The sequence below is a fragment of the Populus euphratica genome, unplaced genomic scaffold (genome assembly GCF_000495115.2).
Source record: "Populus euphratica unplaced genomic scaffold, PopEup_1.0 scaffold2163.1, whole genome shotgun sequence".
NCBI classification, from domain to species: domain Eukaryota; kingdom Viridiplantae; phylum Streptophyta; class Magnoliopsida; order Malpighiales; family Salicaceae; genus Populus; species Populus euphratica.
In genome coordinates, this window is record NW_011501997.1 from 16 (window position 1) to 12,634 (window position 12,619).

A 12,619-nucleotide genomic window follows, 5' to 3' on the forward strand; every position below is an offset into this window, starting at 1 on the left:
ATCGATCACTACCATAATTTTTAGATTTATTGACATAATTGTTCTTTGATATTTACATTATTATTTTGTTAATAATTAAGTTACCAATAAAATCACTACCATAATTTTTAGATTTATTGACATAATTTTTCTTTGATATTTACATTATTATTCTATTAATAATTAATTTGCCAATAAAATCACTGGAAAAAATGTTCCATCAATAAATCTAATATCGGTAATTTTTTATCAGTTGGTAATTCTATTAGTAATAAAAAAATTATTATCAATGGATTTACTAACAGAAAAGATGAGAAAAAAATTATCTAATTCATTCCATTAGTATTTTCCTCGGCAAAATACTGTATATAATTTTGTTGGTAATTATTTAAAAAAATTTTAATTTTTTTTTTTACAAAACTATAAAATAATTAAATTAATATAAATCAATTCTCTATAATACTCAAAATGCTTGGAAAAAAAGAAGAAGAAAATCAACTCAAACAAATTTACAACAAATAAATTCAACTAAAAACATTCATATGAAATTTTTTAAAAAATTTTATAAATAAATTGACTAAAAATTGATATCATATCAAGGAAAAAAAAACTTACAACAACATTCATACAATTATAAAAAACAAAAATAATTAAAAAACAAATATAATGAAAAAAATAAAAAGAAAAAGGAAATAGAAATTCTTAACTTAATGTGTTTCAAGTGACGTTAAGAAGAGAAATAAAAACAAATTCATAAAGTATATTAAAATAAAAAATAAAAAAAAAAACCTAAAAAGAAAGGAGAAAAAGACACACTTGAGCATGGAGAAGAAGAGAAGTAGTTGGAGAGAGAAGAAAAGAAAAGAAAAAGATATTGATATTTTTTGCATATTTAAAAAGAAGAAGAAGAAGAAAGAAGACGAGTCTGTTGTGAAATTAGAGATTTTAAACTTTTTATTATAGTGTTTTACCAACGAAATATTTTATCGGTGATTCTCTTTGTAATTAACATAATAAACAGTGTTTACAGTTTACCAATAGTTTTACCAATAAATTTTACCGATGTAATAAATTATGTCGGTAAAATCATCACCATATTATTTTTTTATACTTTATTTTAATTATTTTGTTTCTTATTGTAATTCTCTCAATATACATCGAGAGAATATTATCATTAGTAAAATCTATCAGTAAATTTTTAATAAAAATATTTTTTTAATATTGTTGTTTATATTTATTAATTTTATAGTAAAGAATCGATAGGCTCCCGTGGAGAGTGAAATTAACTGAACTGTACTTTTGAATTTGTAACTTATTTCCATCTTGCATAATTAATCTCTAGGAAAGATTGTTATTTTAAGAACCTTGTTATCCTGTTTATCTTGATTTTCCATGTGAATCAAATTTACTTTGTACATTATATGAAATCTTTGTTTTTCTTTATTTTTGAGAATCCTCGTTGTTTATGTTAAAGCAGGTAAAATTTCTTTTTTTATGAAGGGATATCAAAGCTAACTCGGATTTAACCTAAAAAAAACCTAAATTTCCTAAAAAAGAATCCAAATTATAGGGGTTGTGAAGTCAATTTAGGTTTTTTTTTATTTTGTTATCAAAGCTATCTAGTTTTATTCTTTTAAAAATAATTTATCGTAGTAATTTGATCAGTTCAATTGCATTATTAGTTAATCAAGTTTGGATATTGTCTTTTTTAGTTAAATTAAAACACAATTTAGGTCAACTTTAAATCACAATTCCTAAATCAACTTATTGGTCGAATCAAATTTAATATATAAATATTACCTAGTGTACTCTAGCTCTTATCTTTTGCAAGTTTAAGATGGAGTACATAATATCATCCTAATATTTGAGTTTTTTTTAAAAAAAAAATATTTTTTTAATTAATTTTACTATTTTTATCTTTTTATTTTGCATTATCATGTTTTTCTAGTTTTTTTCTATGTAAATAGAGTAGTTTTCTTATTTTATATTTTTAGTCAGAATTGGTAGGGTTATTTAGAGTCTTTTTTTTTCTATGTAAAAGATTGTAATAACATTTTAGCAAGTAAAACATGAATTAACAAGATCAAATATATTTTAAAAGTATTCTCATAGTTATGGTGTTATTAATTTTTAACGATTTTGACTTTAACAAACTTTATTATTCTTCTTCGCTCCTATCTATAGCAATTGGAATTATAGCCCAAAAATTCCTTGTGATTTTGGTTGGAAGTTGCAAGGAATATATATTAAAGCTCAATGATTTTTAGTGGTTAATTATTATATATTATTAAATAATTATAACCGGAAGATATTGCAAATAGGATATATTCATGTAGACAGCGATAAAAAAGGTTATTCCTTGTGAAAAAAAATATATATATATTCTAGAACCAGTGTATTGTTTTTGTCTGAGTTAGTTAATGTTATTGGAAATTTTGGTGGTGAGATTCACAATATGACGGCTCACATGAATATATTATGGTAGATATTCATGATGGTACAATATATACAAAATTGTTTTAAAGACCGATAAAGAGAAGTGTAGTAGTCCTATTTTCTCTTCTATTTAAGTAGAATTCTAGGGCATGGAGAAATCTTGGAAAAACTTACAAGGATTTTCTATTAAGTTATGGGAGAATTGAATAATCTCGCATGTGCTCTAATGGAGACCCGAGAATATGCTTAAAAACTATCTTTTAATTTTTTTATTGCCAATTAATTTTTTTATGTCAATTTCTTTTAATTCAATAAGACTGTTAATATCAACTTGAATTATAAAATTTGTTACAAGAAAGCTCGCACAAAAAGACATTTGTGGTGAAGAATAATTCTTAACTAAAAACTAAACTCAAAAGGAAGTTCCTTCGTGCACAAGCTTTTTTGAGAAATTTGAAGAAAATAGTTTTTATTTTATTTTATTTATTCAGAATTGTTAGAATTTTCTAATGCTGTCCTGCATAAAAGATTGTAACAGTGTTTTAGCAACTGAGATAAGAATGAATAAATTAAGTATATCAAAGAAACCAATCATAAGAACATGTAATAGTATTTTAATTGAAATATATTGGATTGCGTTGCACAGTGCATGGTAGAGGATCAATTAACTTCTCCTAGAATTGCACCATGCAATGCATTAAAGAAAACTGAAAGCACGATTGACACACACAGCGAATGGAAATCAAAATAGCTTCAATCATATCTAGTTAGAGTTTAGACTGCAAGCTCATTTTGACCAATGTCCTCAACGCACAGAAAGAAGCACATTCAAGACAATATAGATGAAGTGCGAAGAAAGGATATCTTGTATGTAACTGGAGATTTCGATCCTGAACCACCAAGTGACATTTTCTAAACCCCACAACCACCATCACTTAAAGATTGCGGTGGTGCCACCCAATTATTATGGGAGCTCCGTCCACTTTGCCTAGATATGAACCACAAGTTTGATTCTCTGCCCTCCATATCTTCCTGCAACTGATAATTTCAGCAGAGAAAACTTGAGTTTGTTATGTGATTCTGCTTATACACATGTGATCTATTTCTAATCACAAAAGACTAACTGGTGCTGAAAGGTAAATTTTTGTTAGGGTGCTCAAAAATGTATGTCCCAAACTGCAACTTCGATGATGGAATGTAGTTACTAGTGCTGATAAAAAGAAAATACAAGAGGCAGAGCTACAGCAATGAAAGATTTCAAGGTGATCTAGAAAGTCTAGTGATTAACATGGAACTCGGCAGGAGCACAATGAGATCAAATCCTAATTCTTTACAGAGAAGAGTGCACGCTCTACTCCATAGAATATGTAGATTGGATTTGTATAATACCATATAGTTAATAGCAAAGGGTTCTAAAAAATTATATTAACAGGGTCAAAGATAAGCACAATCATACCTCAAATTTGAAATCAATCTCTGATTGCTATACCGTGATTCTGTGAACATATCAAACCATCGACAGCAATTATTACCTGATAGACCCTAGTTTTCAAAATGGTCTCGAACATGAGTACACAGAAACAAAAATCTCATTAAAATTTGTACTGGAATCAATTCAATATCTGCTACATTGAATAATTGACTAGGCCACGGTTTTTGACACTTGAAAGGGGGAAACACAGTTGCATAAAAGTAAATTGGCACAATGGCACTAAAATAATCAGTTCTTAGTATTAGAATCTTACGCCAGTGCTCAACAGTTCAGAATCTTATGACAGTGCTCAACAGGCAGCAATGCAGTTATGTCCCCCAAATGGCAAGCAAACTAGAATGCAATCATACAGACCAACCGGGGAAAAAGATTCCAATAGTGGAAGGTCCTAGAGCACATTGCGACTTCCCAAGGTTTGAATTTATCAAAATGGCACAGCACTGAATCACCAAGAGAAGCTGCCCTTTCTTTTATCAGGGACATGGTAAACTCTAGTCCATAGAAAAACAAGCTTGGATTTGTTAATAACACACTTATAGATTGAAGATAAGCATTCTAATATCCGAGGCTTACCATTTTTATTGACACGTCAAAAGCTCTCAATGACACAAAAATGAAATCAGTTAATAAAAATACTGAATTTTGGACAAGAGATTGAATCTCAAAGGTAGACAGAAATCAAAACCTCATTAAAATTTAAAAAATGAAGTGAAAAAAGTAGTGAGACTTTCATTTGCATCTGCAATTCTTACAAGAAAAGAAAATTTGCATACAAAGGAACCACTTGAAAAAAAAAAGAAGATTAAAATCCTAGAGCACTTTCCCTAGAAGTTACAACAAGATGAGTAGGATTGTTACCAATCACCACCACTGATGAACAAGAACTCCTCTATCTCTAAGAGATGAAAACAGGTCCAAGCACTGCCCATATGTTTTCTCATACTTGGAGCTCCTCTGTCCAGGACAACATCTTTGCCACCTATTATAATGACATTCAAGAAAGATTTCATCAATCAAACAAATGGCTCCAGTTTCAAACAACCTCGGTATCAAATCAAACTCGGTCCCTTCAACATCCATCTTCATCACCACAAAATCCTTCTCCGTCACCGTACTCTTCAGCCACTCTGCAAAATCAAACCCTTCAATCTCATTCACTTCTCCATTAAAACTCCTAGATGACAACGATGATTTCACTGGCTGAATTCTCCCCATCCCTCGCGCTTTCTCCTTAACTTCCTTGCCCGGATCATGATTAATCTCAAAAGTCAACGTCTCATTCCTCACCCATGCTGCATACGGCAACAATGTAACCCCTTTTTTCACTCTATACTCCTCATAAAATGCCTTATCCGCCTCAATCGCATACACATCAAACGTCCTGTTCTGTTTCGGATATTGCTTCTTAAACCAGCTCCCTATACTAGACCCATAACTTCTGGCTCCAACATCAACATACACATACCTACTCTTAAAACTAATATCCGCTATCGCCGTCAAATACTTAATATTCATTATATTCTTTTTCAAAGTAATCCACGGTTTCAATGGCTCCTCCATTATCAACGCCTCCGCATTGCGTACCAAATCCCTTTTATACCCAGGAACAGAGCACGAATTCCGTGAATTGCCATCAGAATCTTTGCTAACAATTTCATTTCCTACTTTCTTTTGCAAGACAATTTCTCTAATAAGTGGCATCGATGAATCATAACCTTCAATGTCACGTGACTTAATTAATTTGCAAGAATTAAATAAATCTTGAAACGAATTAAAACTATAGGTATCTTTAGCACTCACGTGAGCCACAAAAAACCCTTCGGGTTTCAATGTCCGTTGGATCTCCGACACCGTTAAATCCAACGGCCGCTGTGCAGTCTTATCCAACCGGTCCCCACCGGAGAATATGAAGTCAAAAGTATTCTCATCGAACGGTAACCTATTCTCCTTCGACGAAATCACCAAGGGCTTTGATGCTTTTTTGTAAATTCCAATCGAGTCCAGAATACCGATTTCTTTCAAAGCTAAAACATCATCTCCTCTCGGCGTTTCCACACACAAAGTCTTCGAGATCGCCGACATATAACCGTCGGAGACTAGATCATGAAATACATCAGAGTAGAAATGGACGGCCTTGATCCAGTCTTTACTCCTGTAAAGATCTGACTGTGAGGTGCCCGCTGAGGTGGATTCCACCGCGTTGTTCGAGGTGGAGACAACGGTTCCGGTGCCGGCGATAACAAAATTGAAATTATCCGGTAAGAAACAGAAGTCTCCGAGATTGCATGATTCGCCGGTAGTTGTAACTATGTAAGCGAATCGGACGATTATGATTAAGACGCCGAATAACAACACCTTCACTAGAATGTTCCTCAAGAAGTTTGGCTTCCCTCCGGTTGGCTCCATGATGATTTCTAAATACTTGAGGAAAAAAATAAAAGAAAAAAAATCTGAAAGGGAGTGAGTGGCTTTTCTTTTCCGTTTTTAGCGAGAGCAGAAGCGAGCAGAGGTGTGGTTGGCACCAATTAGGGTTTTTCTTTGAGAGATAGAGGTAGAGATTAGGAAATATGAAAAACGAGGGGTAAAACGGGAAGACATCTTTCAGATTTCTGAGAGGATTTGATTCTGTTAAGCCATGGAGCTTGCAGGGAGGGTTTGGATTTTGGGGAAGGAGATAGAAGGGGAGTGACGCGGTGTGGTGACCGGCATAGCCGGTAAAAATAAATAATACGCGCAATGTAAGTGGTTAGAGCTCCGTGGAAAGTAAGGTGGTGATTGGATTTTATTTGACATGGGATTTTGGTGCAATGTCGATATTGCCACTGCGTGGAGCCTAAATGCTTGATGGTGATGCTGTCTGTTTGGATTATTAAAGTACCATGAACGGCGGTTAAATCGGTTTTTATTAAATTTTAATTTTTTTTATCTTAAATTAATTTTTAAAAAATATTTTAATTTTTTTAACATGATATAATTAGAAATAATTTTAAAAAAATTAAAAATATTATTTTAATATATTTTTAAAAACAACATGACTCACAAACTCTAAACAGAACCCTAAAAACTGTGATGATTGATGGACAACGACTTCTTTTCTGTGTTTATGCTGAGTTAGTTGTAATTTAATTAATCTAATTATTACAAATGGAAGTTGATCACTTACTTAATTATATAAGGTCAAATGTCGTTACCCGATCTTGGTGAGCCTTCATGTCTCATTTATTCTTTTCTTTATTCTTTTTCTTTTTGCTGTTTTTTCATTGAAATTTACGCCACTTCATTTTAATTGTATTTTTTAAAATGTTGCATTTTTCACTTATAATTTTCACCAAATTATGTTATTTTTCAAAAAAAAAAAATTGATTTGTTATTTTTTAAAACGTGTTAAATTGCTTTTTAAAAAATCTTTTTTTGGTCAAGCTAACCTCACACCACTCTGTTTTCAATCCTCTCCTATTTTCATTTTCTCTTGCCTTTTATTTTCCAACTAATATAGCTGAGGTTTTTTTTTTATTCGAGGAAACCTTATTATTTGAAAAATATATTTTGTGAGTATAAGTGAGTGAGTAAAATTCTAGTTATTCCAGACTTTTACAAGAGATGCACGTCTTGATTCAAACTCAAGACCTGCTATACAAATCTCAAATTCTTTGTCATCATGCCATGCCTCTTGGAGACCTGATGTATTTAATTGCGAAGATGTTCGACACCCTTTGCAAATAGCTGTTAGATATTTATTTGAAAATATAGTGGAGGTTTTTTAATGTATATGTTATTTAAATATATATTGAAATAATATTTTTTTATATTTTTTAAAATTTATTTTCAATATTAACATATCAAAACAGTTCAAAAATAAAAAAAAATCGGAAGCTAAGAAAAATTTCAAATTCTTCAAATGCATAGTTAGACCACAATGTTAAATTAGCTCTAAACTAAATAGATGGTTTACGCTGCATAGTAGGCCGCGTCAATTTTTTACTAATATAAAAAAATGATGTCTAGATAATGATATTCAGAATAAATCTAGATTAACTTAATTAATATGTGATAAGAGATTAATATAATTCATACTAAGAGAGTGGAAAAAATTGCAAAGCTTAAGACTCAATAATTCAATGTCAATGAATGAAATAAAAAAATAAAAAAAAGTAATGTCGAAGAAAAAATACAAGTTAACTTGATTAATTTGCTACCTGCAATATGTGACTGAAATAAAAATATTAGATTTTTAATACAATGACCTAACAAAAAAGACCAAAGCAAAAAAAAAAATGCTAGCAAAAAAAAAAAACTTTGAGTTAAAGTGGGTTAACTAACATGTACTCGGGATAACCCCACAAAAAAATAAAACAAATCATAAAGCTCAAAGATCAATAATTTAATATCAAATGATAAAATAAATAAAAACAAACAATGAAACCCAATGATGAATTTGAAAAAAAATCACAAAGGACTAAAAAACCAAATTTAAATCAGGTCATGAGACGTATATTATCTTGTAGAAAGACATACATGAAAAATAAAAAAAAAAATTGAAATCATAACAAATAAAAAAAATAGCAATCAAAACAATAAAAATATGGTATAAAAAGTAAATGAAAAAAATAATTATAGACTAAAATAAATAAATAAATTAAGAAAAAAATAAAAATAGGGATCAAAATTTGATAAGTAAATAAATAAAATAAAATGATGAGAGGTGAAATTAAAAAATAAAAAAATCAAGAAAAAATAAAAAAATAAGAACTAAATTTAATAAAAATTAAATGAAATAAAATATCAAGGTATGAAATTAAAAATAAATTTAAATTTTAAATAGTATTAAAAGAAAAATAATATAGTACATAAAAGAATGATAGTTAAAATTAATAAAAAAAAAACTAAAGAATACGATAGATTTTTGAAAGGGTTAATGTGAATTTCTAGGTTAGAAATAGAAAAAAAAGAGGAAATAAAAAAATATTCATTGAAACTCAATGCATCTTCTCTGTGAGCACGTGTCCCACCAATACAAAGAGAACAATGTGTTGCTTCCAATATCATTGTGGGCAACTGATTTAGATAACATAATCATTTTGCATGTGTTACTCAAAAGGAATTGGGATTCTTATCTGCATATCAATATTTTTAAAAACATTATTAAAAAAAAGTTCTAAATCAACTTAAATTTTTTTTAAAAAAAATCATAATCAAAAAACTAAAACATTTTTAAAATCAACCTTAGATTTTTATTATTATTTTAAGGTCAATTCTACCACTTTACTATTTAAAAAAAATAAAAGGCAAAAAACTCAAATGTGCAAGTTTATTTTTTTTCTTTCAAGTATATCAATATAATTTTACTATGCAAATAATATTAAAAATAATATAAATAAACCCAGATAAAAATTATATTTTTTTTTTACTTTTAAGAATAGCAAAGTCATTTTTCTATGCTAATATATATATATGGATCAATTTATCCCCAGTTATATTTATATTATCTAATAGATCTCCTTAAAAAGATGATTTTATTAAAAAAAAAATCATTTCATTTAATGAACAATGTCATATCTCATTGGGTTACAATATTTTGCTGATGCATTTTTTTTTTTTTGCACCAATACTAATATCTTCTTGTTATTGAAGTTACATAAACCGATAACGAGATCACAATGTTGTACTCTCCGTAGAAATTTTATTTGATGGTATAGCAATGTCAAATACATAGAAAGAATGATAAGAGAAAATTCTAAATTAATATGCATATAGACTGTTATTTTAAAATGAATTAATCTACTTGTAGAGTACCTATCCCTTAATTTATGTACAATTTTATAAATTTTATTTTATTTTATTTTATTTTACTTTCTTAATGTTTTATATTAATATGGATGACAAGTATTAATGAAATTAAATGAAACGACTTGTCACCCCCAGTTTTTTTTCTGGGGAAACTTTATATATATCTTTCTATATTTTCAGTTTTAAAAACAAAATAAAGAATTTATTCTAAAATAGTTATGGAGACAGATTTATTCTATGCTTTTGTCTTTATGTTTTCAATTAAATATGTTTTTATTTTTCTCGTTCTCTTTTATATTTATTATTTCTATACCAAGAAAATAACCAAATATAATATATACTATAGGGATTCGTTTTATTTGGTTGGTTCACTGGTAAAGGGTAGTTGAGGATTTTCTTTTATTTTATTTTTATTTTTATTTTTATTTTTCTATCCTTAGTGAATGACTCTCAACCTCTTAAAGTGAAAGCTCTACGATTGTTCTAAATGGAACACCACATGCAATTAATAATTAATTAAGTCATGTGACATGTCTTTAACAAGTTAATTAGTTATTTTCTTGAAATAAAATGACATTAACATCAAATTACTAGATTGAATTGAATTTTTCTATAATTTTTGTTAACATTGCGTCTTTTTCAAAGGGAACCCAAGTTTTTCCTTGTTCATGGATTTATTTAAAATGATTTTTTTTATCAATAAAAAAATTATAACAAACACTAAAATAAAATAGGCCAATTGGCCAAGGGATGCAACAACAAATCAATTCTATATATCAATCTTGCCAAGAACGCTCAAATTAAGATTAGCAAGTTTATTAAGGGTTTATTTAGAACACAGTTATAATTATTTTTTAAAATATTTCTTATGTTAAAATATATTAAAATATTTTTTTTAAAAAAATTATTTTTGAGATTGACGCATCAAAAATATCTTAAAAATATAAAAAAATTATTTTTTAAAAAAATACACAAGACCGCATCCCAATTTTTCTCTAAATCAAGTTAACAAATATATTAACACAATAGCTAATGATTTCTTGGAAGTATAGTAGCTTTTGGTTTTTTAGTGTATTTTACTTAAAAAGACATTAAATTAATTTTTTTATATTTTTTTTAATAATTTTAATGTATGATAAAAATATATTTTAATATATTTTTAAATAAAAATATTCAATATCAAACATACTTATAAGTCGTAATAAGTTAAAATGTTATATCAAAATATATAATAACGTTGAAAATAATAGATAAATTCATCAATTATTACATAAGTTGAACATAAAACTTGTGTTTAATTAATATTTTATCATAGAAAAGATATACACATAAAGTATGTAGGAAGATATTTAATTAAAAAAAAACAAATATATAAAACAACCTTGTCTTTTCTACTCTGTTATGAAACAATTATCAAAAGTTACATAAAAGTAGTACTTCACATTCACAAATTAGTATTAGAGAACAATAGTTATTACTAGCCAATAATTAAATTAAGCTGCGTTAAATCTCTCAAATAAATAATAATAATAATAATAATAATAATAATAAGTTGCATTAATATAAAGTGGGACCAACATAATATAATTAGCAGTTCCGAGAAATACCGGTAGCTCCCTTGGTAACATCGGCAAGTTTACCGGATCAGGCTGTAAACCCACGAGCTCGTCATCCTAAGCCAGTAAAGAAAGGTCTGCTTCATTCGCTGGGCGACCAAAAGCTGCACTAGCCGTTATTGTCCTTTTCCCTTTTGGACAAAATAACACAGCGAAAGAAAATGTGAAAGAAGTACCGTTATTAGGTGACTTCTCGTGACAGAAAATATTGGCATCGGCTGTCGCTGTCAAAAATGAGGCGCCTGTCAATATAGTTGATTTTAGATTTGTAATTATATTTAATTTAATTCATGATACTTTATAAATTATAAATTTAATTTGTTTAATATTTTTTAATGGTTAAAGATACAGATCAGACTAAATTTTTTTATAGATATTATAAATACAAGTTGAACATATATTGCTAGTTTTTATGGCCATATGTTTAAAGATAGAATTATATTACTTTGTATAAGTTTTATAACATCATCACGTTAGGTCTATTTTTTATAACTTATATCATTATTAAATTTAAATTACTTTTGACAAATTTTTTTGTTAAATTAAATAAATTTAATAAAAAACAAAATTTTTGAAGCTGAAATATCTTGAAAATAAAATAAAAATATTTATTTTACAAACTATTAAATATAAAAATAAAATAAATATACAATATACGAGTTGGATTGAGTTGACTGAATTTAAAAAATCTTGACCCATGATATTCTTTCTTAAATTTTTTAATTTATTATTATCATAATATCTATATTATCTGATTTTAATGAATAAGATAAAGTTAAATAATAGAAATATAAAAGATAAGGTGTGTGTTAATGTTATAGATGAGAGGGAAAGTTGCTAAAAAAAGAAGAAAAAAAGTTTACCCGACAACATTTTAATTATGAGAAATATCATGTATAAAAACACCTATTATGATGTAAATTACTTCCTTATAAATTATCTTATAATATGTTGGTGAGAGTAGAAATTTTATATTTCATCATGAGTAACTATCACTAGTTTACTATACAAATTTATTTAGAAAAGAGATTGTATCATATTAGCCGTTAAATTAAGTAATTTTTTAAAATTTTCTCTTTTTTTCTTCTTTATTTTATCTTTACCTATCACTAATTACTCAATCACTAATTACTCAAATAGCAACATAAACTTTTTAAATATACGGGTGCTAGTTAATCTAGTTGTGAACACCTTTTGGTTGCATAAGAAGTAACAAAAATAACTTTTCTAGCACCAATAAAAAATGGAATGTAAAAAAGAAAAGGGTGTAAAGCTTAAGTCCCTTGTTATTACTAGGAATCTCCGTAAG

General features: G+C 27.9%; 1 protein-coding gene across 1 annotated transcript; it reads right to left on the bottom strand.

Annotated features, from left to right (window-relative positions):
* Positions 1 to 3,989: 3,989 nt before the first annotated feature.
* On the bottom strand, positions 3,990 to 6,654 carry LOC105118715 (uncharacterized). Its single transcript, XM_011016725.1, has one exon. The coding sequence runs from the start codon at positions 6,311 to 6,313 to the stop codon at positions 4,769 to 4,771; it is 1,545 nt and encodes a 514-aa protein (XP_011015027.1). The 5' UTR covers positions 6,314 to 6,654; the 3' UTR covers positions 3,990 to 4,768.
* Between the last annotated feature and the right edge of the window lie 5,965 nt (positions 6,655 to 12,619).